Here is a 27,506-nt window from a genome sequence, read left to right as displayed (position 1 = left end):
CTAAGCTGCCATTTACCACTAGTTAGAATTAAATAAAAGCAGAAAGACAGATTTGGAAAACCTAAAGCACGTCCAAAAAATTACACTCTGCTCCAAGACCTAACACAGTAATAGACTGTCACAGGAATAGCTATTTCCCTGGCAAGATAGTGCAATAATGCAATTACTGCCATTTAATTAATTTATATTCTCAAAATCTGTCTCCTTACAATTTTTAAGTATTTCGCTTTAACAACAAGATAGGATTTTCTGCCCCGGTTTGCCATAGCAACCCCTGCAACAAATGGCAGTTGTCTATACAAAGGGGGGGCTCTTTGAGCATGCATGCATGGTTTGGTATGGTTTGTTTTAAAGCAGGTCAGAGCACAATGGACCTTTTCTGCCGTGTGGGATTGAACACCAAGAAGTCTCACTTCAAGGGCTGCCACGCTCCTCTGCAAAATGAAATGACACTGCTGCTAAGTCTGGATGTAATTACAGATATGAAAGGATGGCTGTGAAAGTTTGCTTGTATCTTCCTCTCCCTCCTATACTATAGATGTATTTGCCATACAGCTGTTAACATCCTGAACAAGTAACATGCAGCAGACTTAACATTTCCTTTCATTTTATTTTAAGTGTTAGTATACAGTGGTGGCTGTTAAAGCACGTTTACCCCTACAGAATGAGACCTTTGTCTGTCTCCATGGCAGGCAGAGCTCTCCCCTGTCTGCCCGTGCAGCCCCGGGCAAAAGCTATACCGGGAAGCCTTGACCTCCGGCCCAACAAGGACACTTAGTAGGGCCAAGGGTAATCCCAACTCCTCCTTGCTCATTCAGTTTCTCGAGCTGTTTGAAGCAATCATTACCAACTCAGCTACATTTTGTGGTCATATTATAAAATGAATCATTGTTCAACAGTCCAAGATTGCTAAACTCATTTTATGTGTGGTTTAGAGTAGTCACTGGTTGCTCAGACCCCTCAGAGTTGTACTCCCTCCAGTCTAGTTGCAGCGGGGAAAGAGCTCGTCCTTGGCACTAGTCCAAATGTAGGATGGTGTAACAGAGCAGAATTTGGCCTCTAGTACTTGTTCTCACAAGCTCCCCATAAGCTAGCCAAGATTTTTTCAGCCACTTCCTTCTGAGGAGCTTTTACCTCAGAGAGTCTGTAGCTTTTGTGCAGTCTTAACACAACGACTTCTGGGAACTGAAATATCTTTGAGGTACCCCGATTACACCCTCCCAAGCATAACTTGGGAACTACATGTTCCTATAGGCACAATTTCTGTTTTAAGAGAGCCTGTGGAATATTCGATATTGGGATTTGGTAGGAGCGAATGAATGCTCCATTATTCACCCTGGTGGTACAGCAGTGGTTGCTCTGAAGTTTTACAATGCAGCTTATTGCTGTAATGACATCATATGACATCATAAATCTCCCATGATTTCTAAAGCTTCTGATGAATGTTCCTACATAACCACCTTGTTAATAAATCAAAAAAAAAAGTTAATCAAAGAAAAATCTTGTGCGTTTGTGCACTATTTAAAAGTCTACAGACAAGTACTAACCACCTTATGCTTTAAAAACAAAACCCTTTACCTTAAGTTCCAAAGAAAAGAAGGCACCACCTTGATTTATGGATGCAGTTAGACAGGGAACCCTGCTTTTACATGAAAACCTCACAAAGAAAGCTCCTCTGCAAAAATACATGACTCTTAATTTCAAGTAATACTTCTAACGAGTTTTCTGAAAGCAAAAAGTTACTGTATTTCTCTCATTACATCCAAGTGTTTGATATTTCAACCACAAATAGTCCAAATTAACAAATATTTTCCCCTTCTTTTAAAACCTTCCTACATGCGCATACGTATTAGTCAAGCTAAAGCCCAACTTCTCAGTCCTTGCCAAAAAGGTGGATAGTTGCCATCCCCACCTTCAGCCAAACACACAGACACAGACACACACACACACAACTAAAGCAACACCATAGCCTACTGTAAGCCTCCTAACCTCAGGCTTCACCTGTCTCCCTACCCTCTGCAGCTTTCTCCTTCCTCCGGTCTTAAGAAAAGTACTTGAAACGAGGTCAAATCTTACATATATTAAAACAAACATGCCTCCCCACTTTCAGTCTCAGAGTTCCCTCGCTTCTGTCCTCTGAGGACACAGGTCATCTTTCTCCATGACTCTGCAGAGGTAGGAGGATTCCTACGGGTAATTTCTATTTTGTTGTCCCAGTCTAAGTCACTGTGTCTCAGGTATTCACATAAAGAAGCAAGAACCTAAACCCAAGCTTCTACAATGTATTATAAAAAATAATCAAATTACTCTGAAGATCATTAAACAAAAAATATCCTGCAAATGGAGGGCTTTCATATAAGGAAAAATGTTCTGTAGTAAAATGGCTTTGGCCTATCCCTCCTGTAGCTAAATAACTCGCTCTAGAATAGCTGTATTGAGTTTGTTTTTCCGTATTAGGACACAGCTGAAAAATTACGTGTATGCAACACCCCAAACACGCTCTTTGCAAACAATCAACAGTGGTTGCTGATCCTATAGATAAACATATCTGAAGCTGTGTTACCTATGCTCCCAACCTGCCTCCCAACACATTATTTACTTCTTCACATAAAACAAGTTTTAAAATGTAGCTTGAGATATGTCTGGAAATAAAAATCATGTTTCAACCTCTGTCCTCAATTGCATCAGTGGAAATCGAAAACTCCACTGACTTCAGAAGCATTAGACTTTATTTACACTGCTGTAACTTAAAACACGGCTTAATTTTCTTGTAAAGAATCCCTTGTTGAAGCTACAGCACCAACAATTATGAACACTAACAGCACTGTGTGTGCTGATCTTGGACTCTACATCACACAACTGGATGCCTGTTTAACTTCTGCATTTCACTTAGCCTCTACACCGAGACAAACCTTTCTAGCTCCATTGTTGGCCTTAGTACAGTAGTACCAGAGCACTGCATTTAAGTTTCCACCATTGCAAGGAATATTTGACCCTGAGATATGCACCTTACACTTAAGTTTTAAGAGGTCAGGACACTACCTCTCCTACTACCAGCTTTTTCACTTCTGTTCGTAACTCTGCCTACTAAGGGAGCAAAGCTCCAAATGAAACTGTCAGCCCGGACTCCTCCCAGCTCACAAAGCCCTGTTCAGTGTGTAGTTCCTGCTTCAGCAGCTCTCTTCCTTTCCCATCTCCCTCTTCGTAGGATGCCCAATGGAAAGCACTGCTTTTTCATAACCTTCGCTAAACCCCGCTAGCTCCCTTCAGTCACTTTCAGCCCCAGTTTCTGTCAATCCCTATGCTGTTCTGCCAGAACATCAGTAAGACGCTACATAGTGTATGTAGTTTCAGGGAAATATCTGATCTGCTATTTTTGCAAGTTCGAATTGCTGTGCTGCCGATAGTAGGAATGGGATAGTAAGATATTACTCAGTACTGAAATCCTCTTTTTTCTGGGAAGAATTAGGAAACATATGAACTGTCCTATAATATTCAGTGGTTTGCTGAGCATGACTATGGTCCAGCCACATGCCATAGTGTATATATAGCCTTACAAGTTTATAACATACTGAGGTTTCTGCTTAATTTAAATCTGCTACTGAATTCTAATATCTAGTTCTCTCATTTCCCCATCTCCACACATCCCCCACTGGCACGCAGTGCCAAAGGCTCAGAAATAACAAAAGGGCCACAGGAGGCCCCGGGCATGTTTGAAAACGACACAGACCCACGTACCATCACACTGTCACATGCCTGCACACCCGCAAAGCAATGTACTTCGGAGAGCAATACCGTATCCCGAAGTTACCAATCAGCTTCTTTTTGTTCCCAGCAAATTAAAATGCTTGGATTCTTTTCTGTTCTATGTTCTCATGCCAAAGACAGGATCATGCTCACATGCTTCTGATGGAATCCTCTACGATTTTATTTTTTATCTCTACAAATTAAATTTTTAAAGAGAAGCTGAAGCTCCTCTCATCAAGAGCCCCAGAAGTATGGGGAAGAAAACGAAAATGTCAAGAATTAACAATGCTAGGTATTATACTCCCACACAGGGTTAATTTTGTTCCAGAACAGCATGCAGAAGTCTGTCCCACCCATCAGATGAGCTACTATACTTCTATTAGCGTTCTGGCACCTCCTTCTGTACAAACGTAGTCCTTTTTCTATAAAGCATGTTATATAAAAGACAATCCAGCAAGCACGGAAATAAGGAGCTTTTTTTGCTTCCAGATTTAAACTCGTCACTCCTTATATCAGACAGCATCCTTTTCCCCCTAAATACTATATCACACAACTAGCTGGATGTAAAAAGACATTCAGTAGGTGTATGAGATCAGGGGAAACCAGGACCAGTCTTCCTCTACAAAGAAGTTGCTACAACACAAGACCTGACTCAATGGGCTAACGATCCACGCCAAAATTAGAACGTATTCCATCTTTCTTCCTGTGAAGCTACAAACTGCACCTCGCAACTGCTCAGGGAAAATAACTGCAAGTTTTGTAAAAGATAAATGCTATGTCGATATAAGAAGTTATTTTGTCATAAACCAATTACATTTTGTATCTAAAAACATGTGGACTAGGGGCTGCCTATCTACTACAGGATATGCATGCTACAGCTACATTGCTCCAAATGCAAATTTAGCTACGCATCTTGCCATACAGCACATAGGATGGTTTTAATAGTCCTAAATACAGTTCAATTAACAGCAGCTTGCATCCATATTCAGTTCCTGGATACGTGGCCAGATAAAATCTGGACGAAATGCTGAGCACTCAAAAGGAAAACAAAGTACACACTGTCTATTAATTGCATGGGAGTTAGCACTGCCATCATGTAATCCTTGGTGAAAACATAATTTTTTATAAATTTATTGCGATCTGTTAAAAGTCATTCCATTTAAACATTGCACAACTTCCAGACAACTGAATCTGTGAAAAAAGCCTTATGGCTTTGTGTCAGGTCTTTCCACATTATTATGGTGCAAAGGCTACATAAATTTATCTCCTTCTAATTCTGGATTTTTTTAAATATCAAGACACTGGGTTTTTTTTCCATCTGCAGCTAAGATTTCTCCATCTCCTTCACATTTACATGCAAAAACTAGAGTTTATGCACAAGAGACACAGATAAAAAAGAGAATAATTCAGTAGAAACCCTGAAGATGTTTGATGTGCATTTTGTTTTGCAACAGCCTCTCCTTCCACAAAATCCACGTTGCAACCACAGGGCACCACAGTGCCATGTCAGTACTACAGCTGTACCTGCGCTCCATCCCAACCTCGCTTCAAGAAGGGGAAGGAGAAGAGTGGGACAGGGGAGATGCTGTACCCCAGTGAGATGACACAGGTGCTTACTACACTACCAAAAGAAAAAAAACCAAACGAACTCCATGCTGCTGTCCCTCACAGAGACATGACATCGCTATTACAAACAGCGTAGAAACACTTGCACTCTTGGCTGTCTCTCTTCTTTTTTGCTTTCTCCCTGCACACACACTCAAAATTGTAAAGTACAGAAAGTCCTTACAAAATGAAAATTTACTGCAGAGCTACAGAAAAGTAAGGCAAAAAAATATCATGTTTTTATGATAATAAAAATATTCCTTAACCTTGTTATTGAAAAAACTTTTGATTATTAGGCATAAATGTTTTTTTAAAGTGTAATGCACATTTCACCGTAAATGCTGCAGTTTTCCTCTCCTCACTCCTATCACTCAAACTAGACCATGGAAGCCCTCTAGCTAAAAATGACTACACTTCTTTCCTATTTGCTTTTATGAAGTCAGAGAGTCCCTTTGGCCCTCTTCTAAAAAAAAAAAAATCCTAAATGCATACATACGTTGGGATTTAGACAATTTGGCACTGGTCTTTTAGTAGCTAGGAATAACAATCAGCTTAACAGAAGCAGCTTTGTGTCAGTAAACTTCATAATAAAAGTACTTCTGGATAAATAAATAAAAGAACGTCTCTTTTATATAATACCAAACTAATCCTTGTGATAAATTTATTAATTCAACCCCCGAAAGGTCAGTAGAATATTAATTTGTTTCTTTATGAACAATATACTTGCACTAAATAATGTAATAGGGTTTAATATAATCTGGTTAAATAGACATTCAGTAACATTCAAACAGCCTTGGCACCAACACTGACACAGTTCAGTACAAAATGGTAAATTTACTATAAACCATTTTAAACTTTCAATGACAGAATAAAATTCCATGGAGAGTAGTTACAAAAGACAAATCTTTAATAATTGCCAGTTTCTACTAAATTCCACCGTAAGAGTAATATTCAATTCTTAAAGTAGTATGTTTCTTGCTACTTGTAAATACTCAGTTGTTTCCAAAGGAGAATACCTACTGGTTGTACTGCAGGGGCAGGAAGGGGGATTTGTTCAAGATTCCTTCAGAAGTCCCCAGGAGGGAAGGAAATCCGAACTCTGCAGCACCATGGCATCCCCTCGGCTTACATGGCACTAACGGGGCCACGGCAGGACCTTCATTTCCCTTTATATCAGGGAAATGCTCACCTCCAGTCCTACGCATCAATTGTGCTTCCCCACTACAAACCAGGCTTGTAATCCTTCACCTGTGTGCTCTAGTCTAGACTGTGGCATCTTTACCTAGCTGGAAACTACCATTTTACATACAGCAAGGCACCTTTTTCTGACATAAAGCACGCTTTTGAAATCAACAGGTCTTTCCTCTGCGAACAAAAGAAAAGTTCCATGTTTGATCCACGAGGCAGATCCCGCTGCTTCTATGAATGCCCATAAAACATATTTCCTTTGGAACAGATTTATCCCATTCTGCAAAGGGTTTTATTTTACGGGTGGGGTTGGTTTTTGTTGATTTGGGTTTCTTCGTTTCATGGCAATTAGTTGTAAAACACCTTAAGATGCATCACTAGAACGACTGCTCGACAAAGAGCACTTTGTATCTTATTGTAAAATATTCAGACACTCAACCCAAACAAATGGTGTCTGTAATAAAAATACTGCCATATATCTTCATTTGTACTAGAACAAATCAGTTTTATTTGTTCATTCTGCATTTTAGTGTCATAGGTCTCTTAGAAAAGATAATTTATAATTCCTTATGCAATTAGATATGAAATTAAGTCGTCTTACTCTGCAGAAGAATTTATAATAAAGAGACCAGGTTCAACCAGTTCCACTGAAAATATTTTGATAGCGTCAAAAAAGACAGCATAAAAATCTTTAGCGTTTTAACAAATTAACACATGCCTTTTGGGTAAAGTACTGTACATGCTGTTAATCTTTTAATTAGGTTCTCAATTTCACATACACATTTATGGTAGGGGGGATTTTTAGTGATCAGAAAATGCAAATGCATGGTGTTGCTATGCTCTTTTAGCAGAGATATCAAAAAAAAAAAAAAAAAAAAAAGAACTAGTATGTGTAGCCCTCTATTTAAAAGCTCCACAATAAAATATTAATAAATCTTTGTGAACATTACCAACGAAACACCATTCTTCATTCTTTTAAGCAAACAAATACAGCTTTCAGATTGAGAAAAAAAAGACTTGTTCTCCATGCTCAAGCCACAGAAAAAGAAAGTTTTATGTTTGTAATGCATGTAGTTTTTAGACCCATCATCAACATTTAAAAATACGTAATTGATGCTATCTATATAAATGGATACATAAACAGTGATGTTTGAAAGATATTCTACGGTAGCATTTCACAAAATGCCAATTTTCTCATGCTGACTGCTGCACAATTCTGCCTAAACATCTCCTTCCAGGATCTTGAAAAGATTTAGTATTATCTATAGCTCATTATTTGATACATTCTTTCCCTCAAGCATTTGGTCCATCCTCAGTTTCAACACAAGATAAACACCTTCCCCCCACAGACTATTTCATAGATTCTATAGCTGGTGCTGAAAAAAAACCTGCCTCAGAAAGGCAGACAAACTGCCATCGGTTAACGATCCCTATGCCAAGGGACGTTTTTAGCATGGAGTTGTCACTGTGAAAGTAGGAACTATCTCCTAGCTATCCCACATAATGATTTTTGTTAGAAAAAGGAAAAAGGCCAAAATGTGGCTAAGCAGCAAATATATTATAAAAACAAAGTATGAAAGCAATTTAGCTAAGAATCGTGACTGGCACAGCATTCTCCTCCTAGCTTGCTTGTTTGAATTTAACTCTTTATTGGTAACTGTGGAAACAGCCAGGTGAAGTCAAAGATGCTGCACATACAAAACTGGGGAGTGAAAACGGAATAAAATACAGATCCCAGATCCCAGGATTACCATAGCTTTACTGTTTAATTGAGAGCTACTTCATCCTAGAAGAATTATTTTTCTGTTGGAATAAAGTTGAAAGTAAAATCACCCATAAATACCCAGTGAAAAATACCCCAACCTCATCTCATTCAACTTGATGCAATGCCTGTTTTTAGTCACACCTGTATAAACATATATTTTTTTTAAGTTGTGTGGATAAATCAAAGGTATTCACTGGACAAAAGGAAGACAGAGTACAAGCAATTCTCCGTAAGCCCTGCATCAGTACAGAGAGGAAGAGACACCCACCCCAAAAAACCAAAAAGCTCAGTGGACAGGAGGAGGACATACACACCCGCTTCTCTCAGCCACAGCTTGAATTTGAACCTTCATCGGTACTCTCTGAGTGAGTTTCCAGTGAGCAGGAAAGTAGGCAAAAGGGGGTCACAAATAGCATTGTCTTTTGCTCATCCTTTTCCATGCTGTAAATGTAGCCATTTAATCTCCTGCAGACCCCCGATGACAAACAATTCATGAGGGCAAATTGCCCTTGTGAAATTCAACTGGTATAAGAAGATGCAAACATCAAATACAGCTGCCGATTGACAGGTTCATTTATATTCCAGTAAGGGCCAGGAGGATTAAAGCTGGGTCCCTTCTACAATGCTCACACGCGGCGGTGAGAAACCCTCCGAACTGACCCTTTGCTGTCAATGCCAGAAGGATCTTTCCTAAAGAGACAATCAGACACAGAAGAGGGGACAGTGTGTTTGCCCTCTCTTTTTTTTTAAAAAAAACAGGAAACACTTCCAATTAATCCTCTTTAAGTTTTCTCCCCTTACTTTGTTAGGGTTTCAGTTTCAAAACAAACTGGTTTTCATGCTTAGCTTGTCTATGTGTTTAAAGGGGGCTGAGAAGTACAGCCTTACACCATGAGCTTCCAAGGGACCCCGCAGCCGGCACCATTGCTCTCCACACGCTCAAACCAATTCCCCTTCACACGTGCAGCGAGATCCAGACCGGGGCACTGATGATAAATGGACTTCGGACAGACCAGCCAACAGAAAGAGCTCTGCTTTCTCCCCAGCAGCATATCCATTACAAATGCTGCATAGGGGAACCTCCACCCGAGGCAAACCAGAGATCCTAGAAGTTGGGATGTGCTTCCCAATAAGCAGAAGCCAAGCTGGGGGATGAGCCCTGCCTCGGCTCGGCTACAGGAAAGAAGCGGCCGGAGGTGGGCCCGGCTTTGTGCCCCCCTGTGGGGAGGGCAGATGGGGCAAGGCAATCTGCAGCTGGGGCGAAAGGCATCTCCTCGTGCCACAGGGTTAAAATGCTGCTTCCCTTATCTAGAGCAGGGACTGGAAAAAATCTCAGCAGACAAGAATGTCTAAAAAAAAAAAAGCTATTCTAACTTGTGTTAACCACCACCAGGCTTTGCTCTCCTCACATACCACTGCATGTTTAAATATTTAGCTTGTTAGCTAACAGGCTGCTAACTGCACCTCATTTTCCTTCTCTGGACAGGGGAAGACCTAGTCTAACCTAATTTATTCCCATTTCTAAATACAGCACTGCTTCATTATCAGATTCATGCAAGAAAAAGACAACAAAATTTTATTTTAAATTAAAATGAATAAAGACCATTTCCCAATTTTCCTCAAAAATACCAGTGGTTCATGGGCTTGTGGGCTTAGCTGAGAGGTTGGGAAGGGGGCCAAGAAAAATCAGAATTTATTATACGCTGGTCTAAGTTTTTAATTGAGTACACACAGGCCTTTCAGAGTGAACTTGATTTTTATTTTACCCCAAACTACTATAAGGGTTGCTGTGACACAAAAAAGCCTGTGGCTCAATTTCCCCAGCATTTCTTCATTGGTTTATAAAACTGGCAGAATACATGAAAATCTTTCCTTGAAGAGTGCGAAGCTTGAAGGAACTTCTGTCCTGCAGCAGTATCTTTTTACACACAGCCTGCAGCGTAAAGTGAATGGAAAGCGCTAAAGAATATAGCCCTCATCAAACAGAAGCACTGATTTGCCGTTACGGCCTTAGCAGTGTTTCTCAGAAACAAAGGCGGAGAGAGAGGAACAAAAGGTTTAATGATTTCTACCCATAGCACAGTCTGAGTTTGATCCATTACGACTGTGGAACACACGAATGACACACACCACTGCAACAAGTCCACCAGAGCCCCCAAAGCCGTCACCAAAGCATGATGCATTTCAAAGCGCTTGGCCTCAAACTCCCATCGCAGGTATGCCAAGTCTCACAGACACGCAGGGAAGGAAGAAAGGGTGTTTCACCGGGACAGCCGAAGCCTGCTCGGTCCACTCCGCTGACTCCTTTCAGCCCTGCCGCCTCTCCTGCTTACAAGCGGTGCTGTGCTCAGTCACACACCGCAAATGAGACGGAAAGCGGCCGTCAGAAGTGCTGAGCTGTTCAGGGCTACCTTTGGCTACCCTCCTTTAAGCTGTTCAAACACTAATAAATTACCCATTTACTTATACTACCCAGATGTTTGCCATCTAGAAAAATAGATTATTATTTGTAGAAGGTTTTGTTCCATCACAAGAATCCTGTAAATAATATATTGGGATCAGAAAGCCAATACCACGTGGCAACTTTTACACACACCAGCACAGGGGGGTGGCGGGGAAGAAAAGGAAGGAGGGATGCTTCCTGACCACTGGTTAGAAGTCAAGAACTTTCACAGTGAGCTTATCGAAGAATCAAGTATTCACTAGAGCTCATGCTGTTGGGATAATGAGGTTACTTAAAATAACACCACGGATGGAGAATAAGGGTGACAAGTAACCTGAAAGGTTGGTTTATTAATTGGATTTTGACCTTTTTTTCCCCGTATATATGTGTTATTTCTTTATATAAACATATATTTGTATGTGTGTATATGTATAAAATATATGTGTATTTATCATCTAGATTAAACTATAAATAGACTATATATGTATTTTTGTATATAAAATAAACATAAAATATATTCCATTTATATATAAATTACATCCTAACATTTCTTTATATGTCATATTTTCCACAAAAAAAGACCCACACTAATTTTAGTAAACCCTACAAATATAAAGCAGCCTCAATCCCTACTTCTTCTTTTATTTTTTATATAAGATTTCTTAAGAGTTCCAAGCAACATTTAAAGAGAACTCTGGGGCTTTAATTGAAATGGCATGAGATGCTGAACCTTTAACAACAGTGTCTTTCAAACCCTGTGTCCATTATGCACTGAAATGCCTATCAAAAAAACAAAGAAGGAAGAGGTTTTCAGCATTCTCATTAAATTCTGACTTTCTCTCATGCTTCCTGTAATTGAGTTTCACTTACAGTTGTCATGAAGTTTTGTAGGGTAGACAAAACAGTGATTTGCTGGTAAATATCTCTCTATAGGGAGGGAAATAAATATTTGAGAAGTACTCAGCCCACTTTCTTCAAACATCAGGGAGAAAGACAAAGAATACAACTCAAGCAATGTACAATTCAAGAAGGAGCAGCTTTTACAAGGAAAACTTTGATCTGGATGGCTGAGTATCGCTGTAAGAAATTCAGTCTGCTTAGCAATCCCAGCCAAGTTGTCATGAAATTGCATGCCAGAGTTTACTGCAAGGTGTCCATTTGAGTCGTACCCCTCACACATATTACTGTTAAATGATTTGATTTGGGCCTTTTACAACTTCACCTGCAAAACTGGAGAGAAGAAAGAAGAGCTTACCCATAAAAGGTGTCTGCAATAGAAGCAAGGGGGCAAAAGGGGATTACTAAAGATAAGGAGCTGTTAATTATAGATGGAGTAAGACCAAACTGCAGACAAGATCTCCAAAGAGGGCTGGGTTGGTTTCTTTCTTTTGTTTTAGGGTGGGGTTATTTTTTGTTTTGTTTTGTTTTTTAAGACACATTGGTTTAGCAGGGTGATCATACTCTGTAGCAAAAAAGTTTGAGCTGAGAGAAATACAGCAACTCTACATGGACTGACAACTCTGTTACGTGAGACCACTAAGCTATCTCTGTACAGACAAAAAAGAAAAAAGTTGCAGCAAACAGTGACAGAGCCAGGAAATGACCCAACATTTAGTTTGTTGATCGCTGTATTGTCTTGTTATTTAAGTCATTATATCACCAGTGTCTCTCTTATTCATTAAAGCCAGTATAATACTGACTAGAAAGTCTTTGATCACATGAACAGGGAGCCACGGCTCAGACGTACAAACGACACTGGGCACTTGGCTGAGGAGTCAGGAGATCCCAGATTACAGCACCCTTGTAATTTATTGCACATTATTCACAGGAGAAACCTGAACCCAGGTTTCCTCTCATTTTTCCCATACTGCTACCTTGCACTTGTGTTAAAAATAGCATATCTGGTCTTCCCAGCCGCAGCAAACTTAGCTGTATACATCAAGCACAGTTTAGCAGGGTTTCACTACACTTTTACTGTACCTTTCTTGATACAGAAATATAAAACCAGCTTGTGCGTGTTCAATACAGCCCCCAGCTGGTATGTTCTGCCTTTACCTGACATTCAATTGGAAGCTACTGTGGTCCTAAAGACAGCACAGATGGGAATATTTCACAGGATCTTTCCCTACCAATCATCCGCTCAGGTCTTTCCAGTTGCCCCGGAGCCCTACACTGTTGGACCAGCTTAGGCAAATCCATTCCCTCATCGGTATTTACACCCTTCAAATATTTGTACACACAGTTATAATCCTGTAAGTGGCAAGATGCTCATACTGGTCCCACACAGGCTAGCCAGAGCGAAGGAGCCCAGCATTCAGGCTGCCACATTCTCACACACAGCAGCCTGGGGTTTGGACTGCTACGCTAAATGTCACCATATCAAACAGATCCGGTCTTTGCGTTGAAATACTACTTAAATACAGGCCGCAAGTGCAAGAGGCCTCCAATTAACAGCAGAGAGCAGGGCTGAGCTCACATATTTAGACCCCTGAGGGAAATGAACGCACTTGCAGTCTGGGTTCCTTCCTGCCCCAGCCACGTGCACTACGGATCCAGAGGAGAGCCCTTACGTGTCTGCGCCCTGGTTTCCTTGCTACGCAGTCAGGAGAGCCACCTTTCCCTCTTGCTGCAGTTCATTGCAAGGACAGCTCCACTAGTGCTCCAGAGCACAGTGCCCTGCAGAAGCACCAAAGCCAAGCCAAGCCTGTCTTACAAATTCCCGTGGCTGCGAGCAACATCAGAGCCTCACAAGTGAGGCAGCTGGAGAAGGAGAGTTGGTCCCGAGAGACACCTCTGGCTGTCATGACATTAGGGCAGAGGTACCCCATCAGCTACGCTGGCCAGGCACTGGCTGGCAGCAACAAAATTCTCCTCTTCCCCACTCCAGTCGTGCAAGGCTGACAGGGCCGATGCTGTCTGACCTCAGCTCGCTAAGTCATGATCCCGACAGAGCATCACTCTCCTCTGTGCCCAGCTATTGCAACTCCACATGGCAAGGCAATGCCTTAAACCTCTCCTGTTTCTCATTCTTGTCTTACACTTCCCTCACTGACCACTGCCTGCCTCTTCTTCCAGCCTTCCACTCCAACCAGCCACCCCCAGCTCTCTGCAGCCATAAGGCTTCCCACTCTTCAGCCAGTACACAGCACTAGAAGAAACCGGGCAGCATGAAGAGGGCCCTCCAAGGCATTAATGCAAGGCACTGCCTCTTGCAATGCCTTTGCTCACAGCAATACATTGCTCAAGAACCAGGGCTTGGCAATCTCTACAGTGTCAGGGATGGGAAAGATCTAATGTTTCTCTTGCTCTGTGTTAACTTCCCTCTGCTGTTTTCTCACCCCTCCTTCTGCTCCACTTGGCATGTCAGCACCATTTCACTCTTCTGTACACCCCTTTCCTTGTGGTGGCCACACACAGCCACTACTTTGCCAGTGCCCGGCTAAAGCTGCCCACAAACAGCAGCCAGGGCAGGCACTCCCCACTGCCCTGCCAACACACCTAGCAGAAGTGCCTGGGAGGAGAAGGCAAACTCCATTTTGATGGCCCATCCAGCTTTGCGAGCTTTTGCAGACAATGTGCACCAGTTCTGTGTATACACTCACGACAGCTAACAAGGAACTGGTCAAGAGAAAAAAAAATATATACATATATCCACGAGAAATCACACTATTTTCTTTTTCATATGTATTCTAAGAAAGTAGAACTTGCTAAAAGCATCAGACTAGCACTGCTCTTCCTCCACCCCACACTGAGGAGGAAATCCGCTTTCACAGCAGGTCCCAAAGTTACAGGACTGCACACAGGGTACTCCAGATTGCATCTGCTTTCATACTACTTTGGTCCCAGCACTCAGCAGTATGTAGCCCCTACCAGTTCCCTTCTCTTGCATAGCCCAGTTAGAATACCCCATCCACCGAAAAAAAAAATTTGCATCAGGGCATGTAAATTTTATTAAACTACACATAGAACAGGTGCCCCTTTAAAGCATGACTCTTTTCCTCTCCGGAAGGCACATGTAGCAGGTTCCCTAGTGTCAGGTGTAGACTCAAGTGATGAAAGAAAAATATATAAATGTTTATTAAACCTTTGTTGCCATTCACACCACCAACTTTCACACCCCAGTGCCAAGCTGTTAACGAATCCCCATGCTATTCCAGAAGTCTTTTCACAGCTCCTGTCAGAAAAGGGAAGTTTCACGAGGGCAGCACTCGCTGGAAAAGTCTCTGCTCTTGCCACCATCAACAAAAAATGTTCACAACCAGCTGTTTGTGGAATAAATATGTCCTGCCCAAACTGTGTGGGAAAAAAGAGCTTCTTCCAGTGAGGCATGGGGCCACCTTCACATATACCTCCTGATACATATTTGTCTCAAGATTATTTATGCTAAGACTTCTCAATTTACCTAATGACCAGGATTAAAAATTAGCCATGATAAGCCAAGTGACCACGAGCCAGTATGTGAGGCTCCTGGCCAGGTGGCAGCTGTGTGTGCAGGCTACAGCTCATATGCTCGGACACGGCGTCACCTCCTTGGGGAGCTCTGCAGCTCTAGGCTGCTGCCCAGGCAGGCAGCCCTGTGGCAGGGCTCCTTTGGGCACACAGACCCCTCGGGGCGGCAACGCACCACCTACCCCTCTGTGCCACGTTTCCTTTCTGGCACCCAGACTCTGCCGTGCTGCCGTACAGCTGGCAAGTGTGAGGCAGGGCCTTACATGCAAAGCGCACACCGCCTGCTCGAGCCTCAGCAGGTCTGTAGAAGTGCCATGGTGAACTGCAGTGAAGGCGGTGTGAAATTGCACAGCAATTCTCTCTGCTGCCACAACTCCTCTTTCCCCCACAACTAGCTCTTTTATCTGCCACTGGAGACCCTGTTCTAAAAGGAACAGGCAAAGGCAAGATGTTTCCCACAAGATGAAGTGAACATTGCTGCTCCTCTCAAGAGTCATCCAAAACAAGAGGGGGGCGAAATGAAACACTTTCCCAACTCAAAAGGTGACAATTATTACATGCTATGTTACAGCTTAGACAGCCTTTACAATACAAAAGCTTTGACAAGCTCACATTTACTTTGTCCCTGGAGGACATGGGGACACCTACTCATGCCAGTGTTTTGCACAGCATGTTGCTCAAAGCTTTACCATTTTGAAAAATGCACCTGAGGATCTTCAACTTCTCATGCGGATCCTGTAATTCAGCCGATCATAAAGCATAAAGAAGAACTAAGTGACTGTTTATCAATGTATATTGCTAAATGAAATCAATCTTGAGCACTAGAACAGAAGCAGACTTTTCCTACAACTGGAATGAATAAAGCAAATAGCTTGATTTGTTTTCCTCTTTTTAATACCAGCAAATTGTGTTCCCAAATAAATCCTTATATCAACAATTTAGCATCATGCCTCTGTCAACCCTAGTTGACAGATTATAGCCCAATATTCTATAAATTTTCTCACTAAACTAAACAGTCTCAGAGATCTATTAGCACTCTGTCTCTGCCTGTACCTCATGTCTCAGCTTGCAGACAGCTAGCACAGAAGCAAGATACTACAGAACATACTGCATACTTCAGCTTCATATCTTAAAATCAGCATGACCTGCAGCAGTTGCCCAGGATGTATAAAAGACTTTGTAGAACTGGTCCTTCAGTGTGAAGGTAAATAAACTGACTAAGTAAGAGATTTGTTAGCTGACATATCTTTAAGGTATTTTCTGTCATTTCTAAATATTATACCACCTGATGTTTTCTAGTGGAAGGCAATTGCTGCCTTAAAGACAAAACTGCCAAAGTCTTTTCTTTTAGACTAATTACAACAATCAGAGATTCGACTTTTATTTTCTAGATGAGTTATTCGAGCAACACATCAAGCAACAGATTAGTATCTGAACCTGCTCATTGTCAAAGCCTGTAGTTCAAAAACGCAGTGGCCGTTTCCTCCCTGCACAGTGACTAATTTCCTTCATGAGTCAATCTGTCTCTTCTCCTTGCTATTCTCACACCAGAGACGTGTTGCAAAAGCAAGGTTCCCCCAAGTGAGATGCTCAGCCAGTATGGATCACTGCACTGAATGGCATGCCTCCTTGGAGCAGGTTTCTTGCAAAGCCCGTTCCCCTTCATAAGTGCCAAGAATCAAATCTTGGCCACCTAATGCAGCGTGTTCCACATGTTAACTCGCAACACGTTGAGCAACTGTGTTAACTGAGATGGATAGTGCTGTCAAACAGGAAGCTGGCTCACCAGGATGGAAACAGTGGGATACGCTGACCTTTTACATTCAGAAAAAAATCATCCCTAAAATGACATTAAATGCTTCATATTAAAAAACTAAAACAACTACCTTCTCGCAGAGCTTTTATTACCGTATTGTGTAAATAAACACATGTGCATGAGTTCTGCCTGTATGCAGAACGTGAGCCTCTCTCACAGAGCAGAGGCTGACAGAGGAAATGAATCATTATCACCCTGCTTGGAAAGAAGTTTGTACAAGGAGAGCTGTGCTATTAACCACTGCCTGGAACTCCTAGGTTCAACACCACCGCTACTCCCTCTGTTCACACGTTCAAATACCTAGCTATACAAAATAACTAAAACCAACAGATAACATCCAAATCCCCAGGCAAAGCTTCTATTAAACTAATCTAAATGTGCATGGGTTTTATTGATGACATGGACATCAAACTTACAGGCTTCTCATCCAAAAGAATAAGCACTGAAATAACCTGTTTAGTATTAAAAAGCCTCTTGAAATACAAAGTTCATTCTGGAAAGATTTTTCCCAACCCACCACCTCCTGCCCATCTCCCTCAAGATTAGGATTTTAGGTTTGTTTTTTTCAAGCTGATATTTTCGGTAGAGAGAGGAAAAATTTGTTCATTTTAAGATTTCGCTGCTACTGGAGAATCATCTCTAAGTGGAAGGGACTGTAGAGCTCCACAAAGGGCTTTGCAGCAATATGGTAGGTAAGTGAAAACAGAGAAATCAGCCTGCACGTTTAGCACTACAACTACTGGCCATAAAGAGAGCATGTATATATATAATCATTATATACAATGTATAATTTTAAAAATGAAAGACTATAATATGATGTTCAAAATGGCCCTGATACAAAGAGGAATACTAGACACCATCTAGCTGTACACCTACAGGTTCTGTCCAACTCTTCTGTGCTAACCTCCTTGAAGCAGCAACCTGCCTCGTGGTACAGAACAAATGTGTCATGAATATGCTGACTGATCATTATCACCATATTTCACACTTCAGCAAGATCCAGCTAATGCTTTCTAGGCAGGCTAACAAGGTAGGGCTTGTTGTAGACCCAGTTTAAGATTAAGCAATCAACACAACTGATATAACCACTTCCAAGATTTGCCACCAATTTTCTTGCTTTCTCCTTCCATCGAACAACCTCAGGTGCTGTCTTCTGCCAGTGCAGAGAAGAGGGAAAAGAACTTTATTTAATACCTTGTGCCTGAGCTGCAGAACTGTGGGAATACCCCAGAGCCAGGAGCGCTGTCTCCACCAGCTGGCTAAAGAGCACATCTTTGCGAACCAGAACGAACTCAGCATGCTCTTCTCGATTATCGTATTCAAGAGAGGCATCCGACTGCTCCACCACACAAAAGACTGGAATCATCAAACCTAGATGAAAAAAAACCAAAACAACAAAACATCAATAAGAGAGGAACAAGAAGTGTGTCATACATCTCTGATTAAAGCTGTAAATTAAAACACCTCCTAGAAGGCTCATCTTAAGTGGAAATCTGCCTTTCTTCCCTGTGGGATAGCTTTTGTTTTCTTTCCAAGGGAAATACTGAAGTCTCATCACTTGACTCATTTAAAAACCACACTAAAAGCTCCAGAGAATACAATTCAGGAAAAGAATCACAGTCAGCATGAGGACGAACAAGATTTCCTAATAAGACCTTTTCAACATTGCAGAAGTTTTCTACAGTTCCATGAATGTCACTATTCTTTCAGGTCAGGGCTTCTCCACATTCAGCCATATGAAAACCTGACACACAAATGCTGCTTCTGCTTCTCTCCACACAGTGAATGTATGGAGGTATCAGTAGAGGCTAGTCCCATATGCAGTTCTTGGCTGGGGTAGGTTTATTTGCACATTTTCAGACCATGGCCAGTCTTCTCACTGTGCAAGGAAAATACCCTTGCATTGATTTTGCTGAAAACGATAATCTTGTGTTGGCAGCTGATGGTCATGCAGACCCAGAGAGGCCAGTGGCTTTTCTCCTGCTGCATGTATGAAGAGAGTGAGAACAGCTCTCTTCGAAAGAGGATCAAGGATGAGGAGGAACCACAGAAGGGGAAAACTCAGGGGGTGGTCTGGATTCAATTTTGTTCTGTTTTATTGTAAATTTACTTTTGTGGTTACAGGATCAAGTCATCTATGGCAATAAATCGTAGGGCATGAACTTAAAGGGATTCAATACTACAGACAGTAGAGAAACAAGCCAATTTGCAGGAGACGGCCCTACAGTACTCGACACGCGTGCACGGAGGGAAGATGGAACAGACGGAAAACGTACAGAATCGCACAGCCATTTCCATTGCCCGCTACAGGCCAGGCTGTAGTCAGGGGATGGCAAGGGAAAAACCATAACCTCCAGTCACAGAAGTTTATTAATTGGTTATGAACAATTTGTTAGCCCCTAGATAAACTAGGAAATATTGGGGCAGAGACAAATCTCAGCCTAAAGCAGTTCTCCAAACGTGCTATCTAAGGCCTATAATACTGCCAGAAAGTTCACCCCTCACTCCTGTTCTTCAGCATGAAATATAACCATTTCCAGCAGATAACAACAACGAAAAATAACTGAGTCTATTTATGAAAGGCCAGACACAAATCACTGTATTCCTGGACTGGGCACTTCTTTAAGGGAAAAAGGAGAAAGCCACATTTCAGTTCTCCTTCCATACAAAGTCAGTTAAATATCTTCAAGATCTTCTGCTATCAGTAGCTTCAATATCTGCAAACCAACAGTTATACATCCCTTCAGAGGAGTCACCCTGCCCTGAAATAGATACAGTCACACCAGTAGCAACTGCTGAGGGACTTAAATCCTCCTCATCTTGAATTTGCAGAGACTAGATCTACTTTAAAATGTATTTTAGATACACAGTTCTCACTTAGTGACCTATCTGGCATGGAACGGCTCCCAATCTGACATTCTAACTGCAGGCCAGCAGCAGCAGCTACAAGCCGCAATATCCAGTTGATGTGTTTAAGTTCTTTGTTTTAAAACATATCCTGAAGTAATGTGTAAGTAGGTTATGGCATCACAGTGATGCTGCTCCCTCTTCGCTGCTTCATTCTGGGTTAAACTGATGCATTTTGCAAGTTCAAGCAGCCAAATTCTAACACACAGTGTTAAAAAAATAAATCTGAGTGAAAAAAAATCTCTAGGTGCTTTCCTGAAAAGACAGTGCAAGGCTGATCCTGTTCCTCTGAAACCAATGACAAAATTCCTATTCCTATCAAAGGTTAAAAACTGAATTCTATTTGTCCATAAATCATTTAACAAGTTAAAACGAAATTTAGCCTCTGTAAGCAACAAACTTCCCCTCCTGTCAAGCATACAGTCTGTCATAGCACTTTTGATGGGGCTATTAATAGCTTAACAAAAGATTAAGATACTTGGCCAAATGCTGAGGCTGTGGTATCCATTGTGTAAATTCCATTTCGGCAAGACAGAAAAAGTAGGTGAATGCAAATTGATGAGAGGTATGCCACAGCATCTTTTATCCTCCTGCTGGCTGCTTTCCTTGTTACACAACAGTCTTTCCACCTTTTCAGCACAGAATTTGCACCTAACCTATTCTCCACACTCGTTGTTCACTGTCTCAGCACAAACAGGATCTCAAATGCTAGAACTGATGCCATACATGACAGCACTTTACGGATGGCACAAAGGACCCACTGGACTCTTACCCATGATGACTTTCCTGCCCCTTGCTGCTGCCCATGCTTGCAGGGACCCTGCTACAGAAACAGCTTTTGCAAAAACATCTCTGAACTCAGTGACCCAGCGTAACTGATGATAAGCTGCTATTAGTACCTTAAAAACAGAGAGCAAAGGGCAGGTTACCACATCTGCCATTGCTAACCCATTCTCATGCCTCTCACTATAGCGTCTGGAATCTTAATACCAATCCTATTTTACTAAAAACCAACAATAATCCAACTTATTTCCAAGTAAATCTCACTCCAAGGAAGTTCCATCTGCTTTGCGCTCTATTTCGCATTGGAGAGTTAAGCTATAATGTCTCCAATGGATTTATTGCCTCAAACTTCTGTTTCCTGATGTTATCTGAAAATAAATTAACATACTCTCAGTACGTTGGAATTAGAAGAAAAAACACGTGCAGCCAAAAGTCAACATGCTCTTTACACACTGATGTACACCATGTCTTGCTCCTAGATGCATATACTACACCTGCAGCTCACTACAGGGCCCTTACAGAAGAGCAATTCAAGTTAGTCCCTGCTCATTGTCATTCCAGTTGAAGAACTTACAGCAATACCCAGAGAGCAGGAGACCAAGTATCCATAATGAAGTCTCGCATGCAGTGCTACAGCAATGCAAGCCAGCCTTACTCATAAATCCTGAAACTCCTCAGCTCTTTCCCTAATGCCTGATCAGCCAGAACTACTGTCATCCTCCCTCTCCCATGCATACGCACAGAAAAGGCGTAGGTCCCTTTCGCACTGAACTTCCACACATTCGCCCTCCCAGCTTTAGAGATGCTGCAGTGAACGATGCTGTACAGCTCATGGTAGATGACACACGGCACTGATTTTCACACACGGAGAAAACAAGGGGTAATCTGAGGGCTAAAAAGGAAACAGTTTGTTTCCTTAAAGGATGAACACAATGCTGGAATGCACACCAAACATTAATAGCGATCACAAATTATACAAAAGACTTTTCCTCATTGATGTTAATTCACTTAACTGACTTATATGCCGCTCTTTCGTGCTTCTCACAGAGCTTTGACCCCATATAGATAGCATCTGCATAAAATGTTAGGGGAGCATAAAACAAGATCTACATAAAGGCTTTTATAAGGACACTGATACGCAGCAAGAATTCCTTCTAATCCGTGGAAGAGAAGAGGGAAAAACTGTTCCCACTATTACCCAGAAGAACAGAATGGTTAGCAGTTACTGGTACCTTGGTATAACATATATTTTTAAAACAAATCAGAGATGGGATTTAAGCTCCACTGTTGCTTTCACGGAAAAGCTGCAATGTACAGAGAATATTTCATAAACATCGTTGCATTTTTTGCTGAGACTCTTTTAAGGGGCAGAGAAATTAAGAATAATTAAATTGTATCAAAGAGACCTGTGTCCAAAAGCACACTTTCTCCTCCTTGCCCATTTAAATCTATAGTTTTATTTCACCGGGGAGCAATCCGTTCTTAAAAAATGAAGGAAAGAGAAACAGGTATTTCATTCAAGAAGTGAAAACTCTGGACACTCTGCTGCATAAAACATTCATTTTTACAAAAACCTTGAAGCCAGTTAAAAGTATTATCAAACCACAGTCACGCAGCTCCCTGGAAAACATTTTCAGTTGTAAGATTTGCAAGTAAAAGCTATAAATTTCTAATGACCAACTAGAAGGACAAGACAGAGCAGATATTAAGAAGTCCTGCACTGTTTCTTTAGTTCATTTGCAAATGATACCTTGTCCAGTGCATGCTTTAAAGCAAGTAATAAATGTGATACTATCAGCACTGAACTTCCATGCATTGTCCACTTCCACATAACCATCATAGGCTTGGCACCTAAAGCAAAAAAGCGAAGGATACAGAAAGCTGAGGAGGAGGTTAAACTATTTCAGCCACCACCTCTCCGGCCGTTAAATAGGGAGCAGCGCTTGCATGTTCTAATAAGTATAATACGAAGATCAACCAATAAGAAGAGGCACCAATAAAATTAATGTCTTTTTAGGTTAAAATCTGTTTCCATCAGCACAAGTTTTGAGCACGGTCTAGGTGTTATTTAATTTAATCTAATTTGAACAATTTCCAAACATCAGCTTGATTAATTTCAACAGCATGGTGTTATGGAAAGATTTACTGTACAGGGTTTGTCTAGTAGGGAATTAATAAAGAAGCCAGTTCTTAGCCCTGAGTAACATGAGGTTTTAAGACTTCCCAGATTTCTAGTGGGAATACTTCACAGCACAAGCATGTTTTCTTCTGGGAGTGAAACCCACCAAAATTATTAAAAACTGAGATCAAATGGTGGTGTCAAACCCAAAGGAAATCATTCTACAGTAGAGAGATTTTTATCAAATGAAGAAAGTAGAAAATAAAGTTTTTGTTGTTGCTGTTGTGCTTTGGGTTTTTAGGTTTTGTTTGTTGGGTTTGTTTTGGTTTTGGTTTTTTTTTTTTTTTTCAAACAGCACACAGACACATGCGCAGAGTAATCTCCCTCAAAGACAAAGCAAATTTCTATGGTTGGGAGTTCAGAAACCAGGACATTTATTTGAAAATTCATAAACTACTGAAAACTCTTAATTACTGTATGCAGAAAACATTTTCCCTAGCGGAGACTGTAACGTGGGTCATTCTCTAAGCTAGTCTTTCCAATACAGAGAAAAGAGAAAAAAAAAAGAAATCTAGGTAACAGCAAGAGCAGAATCCACAAATGTTTATTCCCACCCACACCTCAAACCACTGAATTACACGCAACTTCAGATGGACTTCTAAGATGAGACCCTTACCCTGCGACAGAGACTAGGAAGCTCAATTAGCAAAGCATGGGTCGTCTTGAGGAAATTATCTAGATAGAGATTCCATATATTTAACAATAAAGCATGCTTCCACAACTGGCAATAACCACAGGAAGCAATCAAACTACAAACATTTCCTAAACCTAATCTGCTTCTGTTTTTTCTTTAGGCGAGAGCCCTTTATGCAGCAAAGGCAGTGACAGTGGCCGTTTATTTATTTCTCTTTGCGCTGCAATAGACCTGACCTTATGTATACCGATTTGGTATTTAAGTCTCTTTCCCTGTCTTTCAAACAAATTTGAAAAATGAACCTAAATTGAGAAAACTGTTTTAAAAGGCAGAAATCAGCTCCCATCCAGCAGAGGAGATGTTTGCCAGTTCTCCTCTTCACATCCTGCAGCTCTAATTGAAAAGGCAGAAACCAATTAAGTTTGACAGCTTTCAGTTATTCAGAAATACCTGAATTTCTGCACCAAAGATGGCCATCCTCCATCCTAGTGCAACATAAATCCGTAATTTCTATTCTGAAAAACTTAACACCACTGCCAAGAAAAAAAAAAGAAAGAAAGAAAAAAAAGTGAAGCTTCAAAGCTTCAGTGTGCCACTTCTTCAAAACCGTGTAAACGGCAAATCCTGAAGTGATCGAAATTAAAACCTAGTGTGTATGCTGATAATCAGGAGGTTTCTATTCCAGACTCGACTAGCTGAACAAACATAGAATCACAGAATCATTTCGGTTGGAAAAGACTTTTAAGACCACTTACAACGAGAGAAGATAAATTCATAATGAGAAAAGATCAACTGCATTCCAAAATGTTTTTTTTTCCTCAGAGGAAGGACACCAAATAGTATTTGAAAAAACAGGTTTTTGTTGTGATCTCAACACTACTTTTATTTAAAACACAGCGTAGCTGTAGCTAGTGGTGACGTGAGATCTTCCCCAGAAAATCCTGCAGAGTCCAGTTGAGGGCTGCAGAGAGAGGATACGCAATGACAGGCTGAAGAGGCAGAGCTGTACCACTTCCACACTGCCCCATGTACATGACTATTCACACTCAAGAAGGATCAGGCTTGAAGCAGATCCCAGGTTCAGCCCATGCCTGCGCAATTCAGTGATGAGGCAGAAGAGACAGAGCTCACACATTTCAGCAAGGGTTAGTCATGTCCATTAAGGCTCACTTTCAAGCTGCCCCATAAATTATAAATATAATTAAATCGGACGGAATATAAGCTGTTGGCACTTAACTTATTTACAATAAATGCTTGGTTTGGGTAAATGGACTGTGTTTCAGCCTTTTACGTATCAAGCACCAGCTTATAACAGTCTCATTATGAGGCTGAGAATTCTTCCACTGTAAATCTTTTTTAATGGGGACTGGAGGAATGACTCTGCAGTTGTTTGTCACTAACCACTCAGAACCACGTGAAGAAAGCTGTGTGTGCACGCTGACAGGCGGCCAGCGGGAAATCTCTATGTCAAATACAGGAGACCGTATCAGGATCTTTAAAACTGTACAGTCCTATGCAAAACAAAAGCGTCAAGCACCTCATTACAGCAAAAGGCTTTGTTTAAAAACAAGGACCTTACTTTCTGCTAATCCTCTGCTCTCCAATGTGTTCTAGACAAAACGTGAGATATCTGATTTTGCATATAACCAGTAATGTGATGCTGTTAAACTCCTACTCTTCATGGGTTTATAAGCGCGTTGCAAATAATTTGTTCCAGGATGCAATTTGGTAAAGAAGAGCTCAGTCCACAGATGATTTTAATACAACGTTTGCCAAAGAAACAAAATCATGTTAAATAACATTACATTGTAGAATTTTTCTTCTTAGGAGGGCCAGAGGAAGTAAAACTAAGGACAATATCTTTCTCCTCCTCCTCAGTTATTTTTTCTGGCTTTACATATTCAATAAATCTGTAGGCAGGAAATGCATTTCTACATATTATATTTTAGCCAATGGTGAATGCAAAACCACAAGGTATTATTTACATCCTTCTTCAGCTTCCAGTCCTTTCTGTGGCTTCAGTCTCCCAACCATCACAACTATCCCAGATCTCAGGAAATCTTATAAAGAAGTCACTAACGTCTCTGCAGATGTCCCCTGCTTCTGACAGCTTAACTAGCCAAAGAATCCTTCTCCTAGCTGAAATAACAGCTTTACTGTTTAACACAAATATTCCAGGCCACCATCCCACCACAGAAACATATTATGAAACTCATAACTTGATTTGATAATACTTGAGTTTCTCAAAAAACGGCATAAAAGAAAAGTCATATTCAGAGCATGTGCTGAGACGAACAAGAAATGAGAAATAGAGAGGGATATGAAGTATTTACCTTTCGTGCAGCCTCTCCTGCTGCATGTCCGGGACAGAAGTGTTACTCACAGGACATGAGGCCTTTTGTTAGTCAAAGTGGATCAGCTGTTTCTGGTAACTAACCCCCTTTGCTAAACTAGTTGCACTAACTCAACCTAAACTTCAAATCTGTCACACTGTTTGGGTGCAAAGGGCAAGAAAGGGAGCAGCCACTCGGGGCTTGTGCCACCCGGTTAGCCCAGGCACAGCTGTGCACAGGGCGGCCAGGAGGCAGAAGCAATTAAACACTTCCAGCTCTCCTACCTAAATGAGAGAAAAGTGAGGGCGATGATGACCCAGACCTCAAAACACGGTTTTCAGGGAGCCCGCTTCAGAAGAAGGCACAAACAGCCGTCCCTGCTAGCGGGAAGCTCAGCTTCCCTTGCCAGCCAGCCCCCCGGAACGCGCGTGGCAGTACCAGCGCCATGCATTCAGCCAGAACCACAGGCAGGCATTCCAATTCATAGAATAGAATCACAGAATTATTTTGTTGGAAAAAACCCTTAAGATCATCACATCCAACCATTCCCATCAAAAGGCAAAGGTGAAGACGCTATAGCTACATTTTTCCTAAATAAAACAGCTCAGTTGTTTCAACTTGTTTCCCAGTTAAAAAAGAAGAAAAAATACCTCACAGCAGTACTTTATAATATGAACTAATGGAAAATATACTCATTTCACTCAAAACCAGTGAAGGAAACGCTTTTAAATTAAACTAGCATTTTTTTTAAAAATCATCTTAAGCCATTAATTTCCTATAAGTTTTAGGTTTTGGTTTCTGTAACTTAAAAACAAGTTTAGGGTTCGGGAGAGGTTTTTGGTTTGGGGGACTGCTTTCTGCTCTTTTTCTCTCAACTACGTAACAAAACTCGCCTAAGGGGCTAAGACTCTCTATGCCAAGTTCCACCCAGAATTAATTTTAATGACCAACATTTTTAAACCCTGAAAACTGGAACCACTAATAAGCCCTTAACTTCGGTGGTGCTAGCAGATGCCACCATATTATGTAATTTTTAAAGCAAAAAAAACATCTTCTAGCAAAAGCATTTTAATGAAGGTTCTATTAACTAGTCTCCTGGTACTGGGATAAGTCCCCTGGAATGTAACAGAAAAGCTTTCGTAGCTGGTTTGAGGTTTTATTTCTGGAGAAGAGCTGCGTACCACACTCGGGCCTGTTTTGGGATCTCCACTGGGACCCACCAGCAAGCTCTTTTCTCCTTCGTGTCCATTCCTCTGTGAACCTCCCCCTGGCAAGAAAAAGAAGAAATCACCCTTCCTTCATGTTACCAGATAAATAGCTGATGGAGAGTCTAATGCAACTACTGCACCTACAACTCCGTCTTCAAGCCCAACTGCAGGCTCCAGCTGTACGACAAGCTGAACGGATCTGTAATCGTTGTAATCGTTGCCTTCTGCCCTCGTCTTTTAGATACTGGCAGCATTAGAAAACCTCATTTCTAATCTGTTGACAATGTCAACAGATATGGCAGAACTGGTTATGGGCAGAAGTTACAAGTACGCATGCAATAGGACAAGCCACATTAAACACTGTCTCAGAATAAATGTCATCAAACTCAATGGTTACTGATGAAGCCCTTCATCCTGCTGCGCTTTCAGCCAGGGTTCAGCTACTGCTA

General features: G+C 41.3%; 1 protein-coding gene across 2 annotated transcripts in view; it reads right to left on the bottom strand.

The window, feature by feature from the left end:
* SATB2 (SATB homeobox 2) overlaps positions 1–27,506 on the bottom strand; it is a 134,571-nt gene that overhangs the window by 95,014 nt on the left and 12,051 nt on the right. For both annotated transcript variants that reach the window (XM_072874513.1, XM_072874514.1), the window contains exon 3: positions 18,208–18,384. In XM_072874513.1, the coding sequence (XP_072730614.1) occupies positions 18,208–18,384 (177 nt within the window). The remainder of the gene's footprint in view (positions 1–18,207; positions 18,385–27,506) is intronic.

Source organism: Ciconia boyciana, chromosome 10, assembly GCF_034638445.1.
Source record: "Ciconia boyciana chromosome 10, ASM3463844v1, whole genome shotgun sequence".
Classification (NCBI taxonomy): domain Eukaryota; kingdom Metazoa; phylum Chordata; class Aves; order Ciconiiformes; family Ciconiidae; genus Ciconia; species Ciconia boyciana.
This window is presented reverse-complemented; position numbering and strand designations above follow the sequence as displayed.